Source organism: Amblyomma americanum, chromosome 7 (assembly GCF_052857255.1).
Source record: "Amblyomma americanum isolate KBUSLIRL-KWMA chromosome 7, ASM5285725v1, whole genome shotgun sequence".
NCBI classification, from domain to species: Eukaryota; Metazoa; Arthropoda; class Arachnida; order Ixodida; family Ixodidae; genus Amblyomma; species Amblyomma americanum.
In genome coordinates, this window is record NC_135503.1 from 61164659 (window position 1) to 61178291 (window position 13633).

At 49.9% G+C, this 13633-nt stretch overlaps 1 protein-coding gene across 2 annotated transcripts in view; it reads left to right on the top strand.

Moving 5' to 3' along the window:
- LOC144099214 (trithorax group protein osa-like) overlaps positions 1–13633 on the top strand; it is a 174857-nt gene that overhangs the window by 144225 nt on the left and 16999 nt on the right. The window contains exons 5-14 of one of the 2 annotated variants that reach the window (XM_077632358.1): positions 417–515; positions 1934–2029; positions 2829–3254; positions 3743–4077; positions 6128–6166; positions 6510–6698; positions 6772–6982; positions 7074–7548; positions 8724–9135; positions 12721–12801. In XM_077632358.1, coding sequence (XP_077488484.1) covers positions 417–515; positions 1934–2029; positions 2829–3254; positions 3743–4077; positions 6128–6166; positions 6510–6698; positions 6772–6982; positions 7074–7548; positions 8724–9135; positions 12721–12801 — 2363 coding nt within the window. The remainder of the gene's footprint in view (positions 1–416; positions 516–1933; positions 2030–2828; positions 3255–3742; positions 4078–6127; positions 6167–6509; positions 6699–6771; positions 6983–7073; positions 7549–8723; positions 9136–12720; positions 12802–13633) is intronic. The other variant, XM_077632359.1, reaches the window with a different exon arrangement.

The following is a 13633-nucleotide window of genomic DNA, read 5'->3' on the forward strand; positions in this document are numbered from 1 at the left end:
CGAAGCCTACTGCTTCAGGCCTTGTGTCTGGCAAATGAGTTCAGTTGATCACTTTGCTTGCTGAGCTGAACTTGTTGGTGCGTGTATACAGTTGCCAAGCTACACTCTTGGCTGTTGTAAGAGCAGGGTGCATTTCCTGTCGGAAGTCGCCTGCTGCGAGGGTGAGGTGGTAAGGGCCCGAAGGTAGTACTGATGACAGCAGGGTGCCTTGAAGGACGTTGCTAATCGAATTGTCGCAGTGTATTTTTCTTTTCAAGTTTGTCAATTTTTGTGGAGCGGTCCGAATTGCACCTCTACGAGGTGACCTTGCCTTGGCAGCTGCTTCCAGTCTGCCATTGGAATACAATGCCCGTGCTCCAGACCTGTGTGGAGGTGCACTTTGTTAATTACTGCGCATCATTTTCTCATTCATGCAGGTTCACAGTCAAACATTCCTGTGCCTCCTCGACCCTCATCAAGTCAATCTGAGAGCAGTGCGCCAAATCATCTGTCCCAACCACAGCTGCCTCAGCAAGGTACAGTTTCCAAATACTTGGAATGGACATTAGACAGTTTTAGCTGTGCATACGCAAGTGCTTGCGTACGCAAAGCGCTACGGCGCTGCGTACGTTACGCTGTCCGCTCCGAAGTATAGTTTTAGCTGGCCGTGCCGTAGCGCCCCTCAGGCGCACGTGGCACCATCTAGTGACAAGGCGTCAAACCACATCAATGCTTGGTTGAAGAAAATTTCATCCGTGATTACTGATAACTAGTGTGAGTGCATTGGGAGCCTTTTTTGTTTAAAGAAGAAAAACTATGCAAACCGAAGGAAATGTAAGAACTGGCTAAAAGCTAGAAAACTGCTTCGCCAGGTGTCGTTGCTACGAGGAAAACACACTGCATATAGTTAGGCCTAGGAGCTTGAAGATCACCAAATTATCTGAAAAACAGGGGCTAGTTATCGCTTATACCGCTACGTGTGGGCAAGATTAGGCGAAATAAAAGCGAGCCGCTACCATTTGAGCGAGCTATTGCGTCGAAGAATCCAGCGGCAAAGTGTATTTATTCAGAAGCGGGCGAGCAGGGCGCCGCCATCTTGTCAAAGTTAGCGCACGCAAGCCACGCAAGCGCCGCAACGCAAAGTCCGCTGGCTAGCGTACGCACGCAAGACGCAGGGCTTGCGCTTGCGTTCTGCGCATGCGCACTACCGTCCCCGCAAACTCCTTGCGTACGCTAAGCCGTTGCGTACGCACAGCTAAAACTGTCTATTATCTGCCGGGGCTTCTGCAATAGCCTGGGACAAGAAATTGTTGGGTGAAATTGTACCCGCAGTCTTTCGCAATTTTACGGCTCTGAAGTGGATGCTTCAGCTCGCACCACAGACTAGTGGCCGAGTCATGGTGGCCTACCTGTGCACGGTGGCGAAAGCACCTGCCAACTAAGCGCCATTCTAACGCACAGTCTACATTTATTAATCCAGCCCCTGATTGATTGGTGCCAGCTGTAGCTTCAACTGCGATGCCAACGAATTGCCAACGAATTGCTAACAGTTGTTTCTAATATTTACTTGGTGAAGCAGCTTTGTGGGCCATGACTCATGTATTGGGGAGAGCTTTGGATCGAGTTCGACACCTGGGGCTGTTTACTCGAAAGTTGCAGTGCTTTGTCATTTGGCTTCCATTGAAATGCAGCAGCCATGTATGTTTGATTGAATGCATGCGCAGAAGCCAAATGCCACAGCTATTGAACTACCACTTCAGGTGTGAACTAATGGCGAGGCAGTGCATAATTATCCAGCATTTTAATTGGTCCCACATGTTGGCTTCCTCCTTGCCAGCTGGCAATTATGTTCTCTTTATGGGCGGTGTTGTTCCTGAAATACTGCTTTGCATAGCTTTTCAAAAGGTCTCGGAGATAAATGTAAGACTGACCAAGCTCCCCTCGTCTTTTCCAGGGTACAACCAGCAGATGCAGGCGTCATCAATGTATGCGGCCAAGATGCATCAAGGAATCATGCCTTCATCCTACCCTGGTCCCCATTATCCCCAGAGTAAGAGGCCTGCTATGAAGACGCTGTGGAATAGCATAAGGTGTTAGCAGCACCTGTGGAACTAGAAACAGCAATGATGTTTCCTATGGCAGGGGATAGTTAGAATGCACTCAACAACTTATCGCTGCATGCTTTCTTTCTTAAAAATTGGGCACTGATGAATCACTAAGTCAGCTTTCGTAATTGTTCGCTTTCAACGTACTGCTGGGAAGTGATCAGTTTCATTGCTAAACCAGCGGGGCACGATACTTGCATGTTTTTACTTGAGATACTGCACAGCTTGCTCGCTGACATGCAATGCATGGTTACATATGAACACGATGACCTTGTTGAGACACATGCTCTTGGACGAGCTTCTGAAAGTGCCTGTGCAGTGGTCTGTCTTGCAAGGCGCTATGTTTGCAAAGTCGTGCAATGAGAACGGCACTACGCTTGTGTGGTGTGGCTGAGGTGTTCATTTGTCACTGCTAAAGAGTGCCAGAAGAAGCGTTATCTTTCCTCTTGTTTGGTTTGCATTTTTGAGCGTTTGCATAGGCTTTGGAGTCTCCATTGGCTTGCCCTCTTTACTGCCATGCCTAACTCAAGCGTTCCTGCATGCACGAAATCAGTCTTTGCTGCCCCAGATGTAATTTGTAGTAGAATTGCAAATACATCTCGTGATCTCTACAGGGGTTGTCTAAACCTGGTAGCTTGCGGGTGTTGCCAGCCTGGCTCAAAAGGCCGTGGCACCTGATGTTGAATGACGAGGCATCAAGAAGAAGAGTCACGCTTTCACTTGTTCTCTTCCCTTCTGTTCCAGGCAACTACCCTCGGCAACAGGGCGGCTTGGGGGCCATGCCGGGCTACGGTCCTCCGCAGGGCCCCGGCGGTTACCCAGCAGGGCGCATGGGTGCCCAGGGTGGTTACCCTTACGGCAATTCAGCATACGGTGGCTACGGGGGTGCCAACAGCCTGATGCCTCCCCCACCGGGGCCCCAATACCCCAAGGCAGCAGGCGCAGCCTCCTCCATGGCGGCAGTGCCCCCGCAGGTGCCTGGTGCACCCACACGCCCCATGTACCTGCGGCAGCACCTGCAGCAGAAGATGTACGGCTACAGCAGCCCCATGACGCCCCCTGGCGGAGGAGAGGGGGCCTCCCCTTCACCATCGGAGGGCCCTCCCCCTCCACCTGGTGGTGTTTCCATGCCTCCAGCCTGCTACTCGCAGTGCCCGCCGACGTCCATGAGTGAGTAGCCACTATATGTGCAGTTGGCTATGGGGGAATGCTTACCACGTGCGGGGCTGTGGCATAGGTTGCGGCTTATGGCGATACCCTTGCAACCAAGGCAGTGTTCTTTGAATTGGCTGTGGAGACTTAGCAGCTGGACAGTGACTGGCCTCGCACTTGACCTGCAGAATCAGGTTTATGGCTAACTGAAGTCCTTGCTGTGTGACGAGTGATTTTGGGCTGATAATAGCCAGTCAGAAACCAGCACATTAATTTGTACAAATTGCGAGGTTTATCAATTTCTGTGTGACTTCCACTTGTGAGGAATCTCTTAATGAGGAATGTACTGCGAATTCAACGCCAAAATCTTCAACACTAGGTGACTTTCACAACTAATACGACTAATATGAATGTCAAAAGAAAATCTGATGAAGAATCACTACTTTCTCGGTGCTTCTGCCTAGGAGTCCCTAACTGTCCTCCCACCATTGCTCTGTTCTGTGCAGGTGGTCCAGCGTCTCTGCTGTCGCAGCAGGGGGGCGTCGGGAGCAGCCCACCTGTGGTGGGTCCGGGCCAAGATGGGGGTGGCCGGCCCCCACTGCCACCTCCACCTGCGGTGCTGGATGAGGGCAGCCAAGCGTCTAATGCATCTGCCTCGTCATCGCTGCCCGAGGAGCACCTGGGTCCGGGCGACAAGGGCGGCGGCAGCAAGCAGCCTCCCATGTCGCACCCGCCCACACCCAACACCCTGCCCTCACCCGGTGGCGCCTCCATGTCCTCCTTCCACGACGAGTTTGAGAGCGTCTCCAGCCCCAGCTGGCCTCGGACGCCAGCAAGCCCCGTGAGTTCGACCACATGTGCCGAATGGGAAGTCCTGCTGGGAGCTTTGGTTGCTATTGTTGCAAGAAAGCTTGACAGGCACCAGCCAACTAACGGCTGGTCAAGTAACCAACTAATAGCCAGGCCTTGGTGTGGAATTGTTGGCTTGGAAATGTGGGAGGTGGCCCACAGTGGCCAGGGGCAGCATGGGAATTATGGTCGTACACAAATGTACCTTGGCAGTTAGTGGTCCGCTGGTCCCGTTGACGAGCCCTGTAAATGCCGATTACCTTTCAGATATTGGGCACACCTCAAAAGACCCTAAAGTGTATACCCGTCATCCACGTTCTCTTGCTATCTCTCTTGCTATCTCTCTTGCTATCTCTCTCTTGGTTTAGAGGGGCCCTGCACGAACCTGTGAAGGGTGCAGTAGCAGGAGTATTTTTCATAGAAATCATAGCTGGTGTGAATGCAGTTTGCATGCAAGTCTGCTAGCTCCGAGGGCGCATGAAATTGCCGCTGAGCCATTCTGCTCGTCTACTCCGTAGACAACACTGCCACCGAACCTTTCTTTGGTCTTTCGAACAGATTCACGGGTGGACGGCAGATGACATCTCATAGTGTGCTAGCTACTACTGTCAGTATTTTTCATTATGCCGTTCATTTTGGTACTAAATCGCACTCACTTTTGTTTCTTGTTCTGGTCCGTTTGTCTCTGCGGGAGTGCAAGTTCTCCTTCGTTGCTTTATAGTTCATCTCGTTCATTTCTTCCTATTTTACCGCACACGTGGCGCACCATCTCAGCGGGAAGCTGCTCGCGCGTTTCCATGCCTCCACCTTGCAATAGTGATAATCATTTTTCGTGTGTACCACAACTTAAAACCACAGGTCACACTAGCAAGTTCAAGGAAGCGCCACTGTAGGAAAAAAGCAAGAAAAAAATATGTGGTTAGGTGGGGCGGGATGTAGACACTGACGCACTGTGCACCTCCTCCTAAAAGGAGCGAAGAAAGGGAAGTTTTACTTGAGAAGACTTACTGGCTGGACGGGTGTGAGAAAGCGTCCTGGAGGAGTGTCGGTGGATAGAAGGAGGGTGCATTCGAGTGCAGCAGCTGTAATTCTGCTGTTAATGGGCCCTTTCTTGAGAATTTCTGTGGCTGTGCATTCCAGGGATGATGCCTGACGACCGCCGGTAGGTGGTCGGGGCCCTTGAAGAGTGCACAAATGGTGTGCAGGGAAGCCATAATTCCTGATGGAAGTCTATGCTACTTATCTCTTGAATGCATGATGGAAGTGTCTCCTTGTGTGTCACATGGGCTGCAGATGTCTGTCTGGGGTGACGGTGTTCACTAGTTTTACATCAAAAGCTGTTTACGGGACGTCCCCTCAGGGTAGATTTTGTCATTGCATTGCCCTCCCAAGCTTCCATAATTCATCTGCTCTCTACATATTGCTTCCGGAACCTGTGCAGAATTAACCACATATTAGCCGAGCTTTTGTGACACCTCAACACAAATGGGAAGCAGTGGGGCAGAGTGGAACGTGTTGTGTGTGCTGCTGAACGTAACGTTGGTCGCCACTAGGAACACAAAGCCGTTGTATTCCGAGGTGCATTGCTTTCACTGAATTTATAAATTTTACGTTATGCTGCAGAGTGTTAATGCTTAGAAGTTTTTCTGGAACATGCACTTGTTTAGTCCATCTGAGAAATATCACTTGGGCATCCTTATATACTATTGCACTCAGTACGTGCGCTGCATCGTACGAGCTGTGGAGACCACTAAGCAGTGCGAGCCCAGTGGTCTGAAATTTGATCCTTTTAACCGTAGATTCAAAGGACAAAGCACACCGAATATATAACTATAAAGCGAGCACCTAAGCTGATGCACTTCGGACATGTTGCGAGCCATATTCAGACCGACATGTTCCGAGTCATATTCAGCATGATAGTGCTTCATCCTTTGATGAATGACAAATCTTTTGGTTTTGCCTCATTCATATAAGCTGTGCCATTTTGTGCTTTAATGAAAGAATGATTAAATTTCCTGAGCCACGCTTCTTTTGTTTTTCAGGTTGTGAATAGCCAAGTGTATGAGCACCATATGATAAAGGTATGTATTGTCAATACTGCACTGCTTCAGTCTTCTTAGCATATGTGGCTGAGCCACTGTGTTAGCCCGCACCATTGTAGCAATGTGATGTTTAGTTCTCCGTGAAATGGGAGAATTCTTCAGTTTCGGCTTCATGCCTTCTGTGTACAGTTTCAACTAGGGTGCCAGATCAATTACTGAAAACCTAATTTTCACATGTTCTTGCTGCATAAAATTTCGCAGTATGTGCACTGGTCACCACATTTTATTGGTATGTAAATACCGGTGTGTGTGTGAGCCCAGAGTCGCTCTACGTGGTCAGCATTGCAGGGTGACTGCCATTGCTTCTTTTCCCTGTCCCCAGCGGCCAGATGGCCTGCTGAAGCTCTACGACATGTCTGAAGACCCCGAGCGGAGGGCCTTCCTGGACAAGCTGATCGTGTACAATGACGAGCGTGGTACTCCTATCACCCAGTGCCCAACCATCAGCAAACAGCCCCTGGACTTGTTTCGCCTCTACCTCATCGTCAAGGATCGAGGTGGCTTCGTGGAAGTGAGTTTGGCCCCCCCCCCCCCTTCTGTCCCCTCATGTTGGTGGCTGTGTACTGAGCCCCCCCTTGCTGCAGGTAACGAAGGCAAAGCATTGGAAGGATGTGGCTGGTGTGCTGGGCATCGGGGCCTCCTCTAGTGCTGCGTACACCCTGCGCAAGCAGTACATCAAGCATCTGCTGCCGTTCGAGTGCAAGTTTGACCGAGGGGGCATCGACCCTCAGCCCATCATTAGCCAGCTGGAGTCGGCCTCTCGCAAGAAGGCCAAGGGAACCATGTCACCTTCGGGTGAGTCGCGTGTTGTTTCTCTCCTCTAAGGGACTGAGATTCAGCCTTGTGCCATATTTTTTAACGCTCGTGGTCGCGCACTGCTTTGCAGGTGGGAGTCAAGATTACGGGCCCCCTGCCCAGTCAATGGAGAGCTACCCGAGCACTGGAGGCTACCACCCTGGGGCACCCTACCCCCCTGCTGGTCCCCCCAGTATGATGGGTGCTTCCGAGTACCCGTGCCCACCTGGCTACCCGCCCTCCAATCATGTGGGTGGAGGCTGCGAGCAGGACGGCTATCCTCCTTCGGAGGAAGGGCCCTATCCTGGGGAGGGCTATCCTCCACACGGCTACCCCCAGGCGCCCCCCTATGCGGCCGCTAGCCAAGCCAGCCTGAGCGGGGGTTCCTGTGGCTATGCGGGGCCCGGTGGAGAGCAGTATGGGCCCTCTGCGCCTGAAGGCTACCCCCACGAGGGGGGCTACAATGGCAGGGACCCCTACGGCAGCAGTGGCTACCCCATGCGGCCGCAGTCGGGGGCTCCACCTTATCCACCTCAGTACCAGGGCAGCCACTACGACCGGGAAAGGTGTGGAGGGCCACACTGGCTTGTTTTTCATTGCTTTCACTTTGTCTTGAAAATCAAAGTCGGCAGGTTGGCTGAACATTGTGCATTGCTTTGGTCAGGATTTCATAATGCCATATTTGGGTGAGGCTATAGTTTCCCAAGGTCTGTCCAGGGAAAACGGTATTTAGAGAGTACCGTAAAAACTGGACTATAGGTCAGGCCGGAATATAAGTCGACCCCCCAACCAATTCTATAAATTAAAAAATCTTTTTCAATGGAAAAAGTACCAAAAGACACCCTTACCTTGAAACAAATGCAGCTCGATAGGTTGCACAATGGTGACAGTATTTATTTTCATTTAAATGCTGCTCGTATGTACATCTGGTCAATTTTTTAACAGTATCGTGCGCCCATTGACCCACGTGTTTGTTTCTGGCTCATAGAAGTGCACCCAGGATGGCGAGCCCTTGAATTGTGCCCTCGTGAGTCTAGAGGCACGCGCGATCTCTACCGCTTTCACGCAGATGCATTCGGCAGTCACAGGCAGCGATCTTGCACACAGTGCAACCTTTCCTTCCAATTCTGGATACGCTGTGGTCCGCTCACGAAATGATGTTTTCTTCTGGTTGCTGCAAGTTGTAATACGCAGCTTCAGCCTCCGCCAGTACTGAATGCTATTTTCGGATACTTCAAATTCGCGCTGTGCCGCCAGGTTGCCATGAGCTTCTGCGTACTTAGTCACGTTTTTCTTGAAGGTGACGGTGAATTCCCGTCGGCTTCCGCTCATTTCTAAACAGGATGTGAAAAAGCAGCCTTTAACCAAAATTTTGCTTTGCAACTACGGAAACGCAAAATGGCGGCACTGCTGCTGATCGCAATGGTGATGGAGGCTGTTGAGCTCAGTCGCCCATTGTTGCAAGACTTCCGTAGTTTTTCCGCCAGTGTCCGGTATATAAGACGGGGGTCGACTTTTCACCGTGGTTTTTTTGAAAAAAAATTCGACCTATATTCCGGTTTTTATGGTAATTTCGGGCCAATGGCCCCTGTTGTGTGCAAGCTGCTGCTTTTCTAATTTTGCTGTCCACTCATTGCCCACGTGGCCATGCAGCAGCCAGACTCTTCCAGGCGCGATTTAGCTTCATGCAGAAACTTGGTCTGTGACCTTGTTTCCCCTCGATTCTTGTGCTGCCCACCAGATACGAACAGCAGCAGCAGCAACAGCAGCAACAACAGCAGCAGCAGCAGCAACAGTCGCAGCAACAGCAGCAGCAGCAGGGGGCATCCGGGGGTGCTCCACCGTCGTCCCAGCCTGGTGCGACCGCAGCAGCACCCCCGCGGCCCCAGCCACCCCCGTCATCCCAGATGGGTACGGGACCCCCCAGCGCCGCAGAGCCACTGTACCCGTACGGCTCTTCCCCTGCGGCCACGGGGGCCCCGCCCCCATCGCAGGCGGCAGCAGGCAGCTACCAGAGCAGGCCCTACCCGCCCGGCCCTCCGACGCCTGGCCAGGCACCGCCCTACTCCACGGCCCCGCAGGGGGCCCCTCCACAGGGGACCACCCCCGAGCCCTATGCTGCGGCCAGGGGTCCCCCGGACCAACCCTACCAGGTGAGGATTCTGTAGCCAGAGCAGGCCTGTCAGCACTGAGCACAATGAGAGGGACAAAGCCCTCACTGGGACTCGCATGTGGAGTCGACTTCTTTTGGCCAGCGAGGCTGTGTCTTGAGCGTTAATGTTCAGAGTCAACTTGTACTGTGAGGTCATCATCATTATCATTGTCATCAGCTTAACTATGCCCACTGCAGGACAAAGGCCTCTCCCATATCCCTCTAATTAACCCCGCACTCAGGAAGTATGCAGCATTACAGATTTTCATCGTCATTACATTTGTGTCAATTGTGGTTATCGCTGTTGAACAGTGGTCTCTCATGAATTTAACTCACTTAATTTCAAGTTCCAGTGTATTCAGAGTGGTGGTTTGGTCCTCTCATGCTCTCATGGATTTCAATGACGACATTTCAGTAATGACCATTTGCTCCCATAGCATGGCGCTTGTCAGCTGTTAATCTTGCTGGTCAGCCGGCATCTTGAATGTAATCGTCCACATAATGCAGTGAGCCAGCCCCTAGTTCTGGTTGGCCTCCGCTTAATTCTGGCTCTTGATTAATTCGAATAAATATTTTGTCCCTTTCAAGTTTGAGCTATCGAGAGTTTCGACTTAGGCAAAGGTAGCAGTAGCAGCGCCCTGTTTGCGTTTTTTTCATCGTGTTGTTTTGTTGCTGTGTGTGCAGTTAAATGTTTTGTACATACTGTGTTTCCCAGTCTTGTCAGTAGCAGCAGCCTTGTTGTTTATATTTTTGTTATCGCTTCCTTGCTGCTGTTTGCTTTTGTTGTTTCTTTCTCAATTAGCATTGCTTTGTGTTTGTAACGGCTCTCATAAAGATTCTCAGGCAGGCAGTTCTTGTTTCTCCTCCAATCTTTTCAGCCAGGGGTTTGCTAATATCAAATGTTTGGTTGCTAACTGAATACGGTTATGATTTTTCGCGAATTGGTGCGAATGTTTTCGGATAATTTCGAATATGAGTACAATTTGTTTAAATTGAAAACAAATGCCTTTTCACAAAACTCGGCTAGGAAAGGAAATGGATGTTTTGTGTCTTACTCATTATTGACATAATTGTACCTATATGGCTTGCTGGGCAATGAAGGAGCCGGAGAATAGCTGGCAAAACACATGATGGCTCACGAAACAAGATATGGTAGCTTAGCCTACACAGGGGCGGTGTCCTACCAAGGTTCCTTATGTCACCTGAAGACAAAGCACTGACTGTAGAATCTGCTGCAAACACAGTGGTCATGAAAAGACATAGCTTGTTTAGCCCTTACTTAGTGCATCCTCTGTAATCCTAGTCTGCACATGCATCCGCATTTCTTATTGCAGTGGTTGACAACAATATAAGCACTAGAGCCTGTAAGCCTTCTTTAACACATTCATAGCCACTTGTGACACGATGCAGATGTCGTGCTCATAGTGCATTGTGCTACAGTGCAATCCACTTACAACGATATTGAGAAAACTGGAAAATCCGATTGCTATAACCGATTATCATTATATCTGGCAAGCAAAAAAAAAAAGCAACAACAACACCCCTGTACAGTCCCCGACCGATTTTTTGGACTCGAAGGGACCCGAAAAATATTCCGAATCATCAAACAGTCCGAAAAATCTGTGAAGTACAAAAAGATCAGTTTACTGAGATGCAGTCGGCTTAAAACTGTCACTGATTTTACCTTGGGCAAAATTATTCTTGCTGGCGACGATTTGCGCCTGTATTTGCACCAAAGTTGTACTTTCAGTGTACACGCTAGACAGCAAGGGCATGGCGTTTAGTTGAATACTTCCCATGCTTCTTTGACTGACCCGGCGGCATCGGCGGGGCCATGTTGTCCACAACTCGAGTGTGCACCACACCGCTCGTCAAACACACACAAAGGCAAGGCACTTTTCGTTCAAAGGGGTGGAACCGCCGGATGCAATCTCAAAATGGCGAACGGATGTAACTTCATGAAGACTGAGCGCCGCTCGGCTACTGATCTGGAGTACGCGGGTTCGAACCTGACTACGGCGGCTACGTTTCGATGGAGGTGAATCGCAAAGGCGCCCGTGTGCTGTGCGATGTCAGTGCACTTTAGAGATCCCCAGATGGTGAAAAATATTCCGGAGACCTCCACTACGGCACCTCTTTCTTCCTTTTTTCTTTCACTCCCTCCTTTATCCCTTCTCTAGTGGTGCGGTTCAGGTGTCCCCAGAGATGTGACAGATACGTGCAATTTTCTTTCCCCAACAACCAATTTTCAATTTTCAACGTATGAGAGAAGTGATAACTGCCTGCGACAACATTGGCAACAAAAGCAAGTTGACTGCGATGACAATTCGACTGCCACCTCGAAGTCTCAGAGATCGCAGGGACCTCTACTTACTGGAAATAATGAGGTACCGAAAGTACGTCAAGCCAATCCAACTGCAGAGTAAGTCCTCCTCAATCCAAGATGGCGCCTTTTGCGCTGGCGAAAAGCCAATAAGATGGCACTTGTGGCCTGCTGGCGACAAATCATTCCCCATGCATGTAGGCATTACCCTATGAATGTAGCCACCGCCACCGGTGTTTCCTGTAAAGGACGCACAGCCTCTTTACACTATGCCAAGGCACTCTGCCTGCGGAGCTCCTCTCTAGTGCAAAACGTGCAAGAAAAAGCAAAGAAAAAATATTCTCACCTTCTAGGCGGAAACTACGTTTGTCAGCACGTTGCCCGCAGCTACCAAGCAAGCTCCTCCCTCGAGCGATTGCGACGATGATAGCGCTTGGTCATAGGCAATGCTCCCACACCGATTCGCCATGCCGGTCTATTCGGGACAGTTCGAGTCTATCTGGCTCGCTTCAAAGTACTTTATTTTTATCAAGCTTTCAGACAAAGTTTGGCAGTAAACACCGTCCGAGTGGCCAGAATCCTATCATTGTATCCATTATTTCGCTGATAATTCTGTTTTTATATGCGGTTTATTTTTACATAGAGGCAATGGGAGAATTGAGAAATTTAAACAATTTGGTCGTTATAAGTGATATATCGTAATATCTTGTATCGTTATAAGTGGATTACACTGTACATCATTTTACGGCCTTCGAGTGTGCAGTGGCCACGCAGAAAGGCTCTTGATGGCTGTCGGCGCATCAACTTTATGCTGGGTCGTGTGTGTCTTTGCTGCTGCTGCAGTAAATTTTGCAAGGAGGGAAGTTTAACTGATGACAGGCGAAGCAGATGCTGCAACAAACTAAGCTGGAAACGTGATGTTTTGTTGCACGTTCAGGTAACCAGAACATTTTGATAATGGAGGTTCGAGTACTTTGAATAGTAAAATTGTGCCATGAATTGAATTGAAGAGCAAACACTATTTGCTGACTGTTTGCAGTTTCAAACATGCACTCACTGCCCATTTTCAACTTTTCTGCCACCAGTTTTGCGAAGTCATTGTGTGCCCTCATAAGTCTTTCTGTGTCCATTTTTTTTCTCTCTCTCTCTCCGAATTTTTCATTTGTGTGTGTTCATCGTCATGGTGTGTTGTTGTGGTGCCCCCCACCCCCCTGTGCTCGCCGCCCACCCCCCCAATCATCGACCCACCTCTGTCTCTGCTAGATGGTTCGAGGCCCGACCCCCTTACCCCCAAGATCGATCCCAAAGGCTTCTCCTGCTCCCCCTCATCCTCCACCCCCACAAGTAGGTGGCAAGGCACAATCATCTCTCACTCTCGCACTTCCTGGCCGACTGCCCAGTACCCGCCAGTGTGTGCATGCAGTGTGATGTAACGGAGCATGCATTGGGGCCTTTGTAGGTCACCATGTGTTGCATGTAAGCTGCGCAGAAAGCATGATGTGGATTCTGTTTTTCGTTTGTCACGTCTCCTGCTAACTTCAGTGCCACAGTTGAAGGTTATTGGTTTACTGTAGTGAGCTGCATCTCAAGAAGGAAGTGGTGAATGCTCCTGAAAGGAAGTCCTCCAACCAATGGCATTGACCGATAGTTGTGACGTCTCAGTTGATTTGGTTAATCTCTTGCTAATCCCCTTGCACCTGCCAGCCCACGTAGATGTCACCTTAGCGGGTGGAAGGAGATTGATCTTGACGTCATGACAATAGGCATATGGCATTGGCTGGGGGAACCTTCTTTGAGGGGTGTTTGCCGCTTTGTTCTTGAGTTGTATCGGAGTGTAGTCAGTGCTCGTGGCGTTTACTTCATTCTCGTGCTACTTATGTTTTTGACATCTTGTGAGGCCACAGTAGTTAAGCCTAACCGTGCCGTTGCTTGCACAGAAGTCGTAACTTTGGTTCTGGGCATGTGATAGGCTGGTATGGGAGCTGCATGCTGAGAAGTGCTCGTGTACTGACGTTTTGGATGCACACTGGAGACAGTCCAGTGGTCACCCTGAATCAAAATGTGGTTGTAGTTTTTTTATTTTTTTCATAGCTGTGACGTAGGTTTAATGTAAAGAGAGTGTTCTACACTCTTGTAAATACCTTCATGCCAGTCCTCCTTGAAACTTGGAGGCATG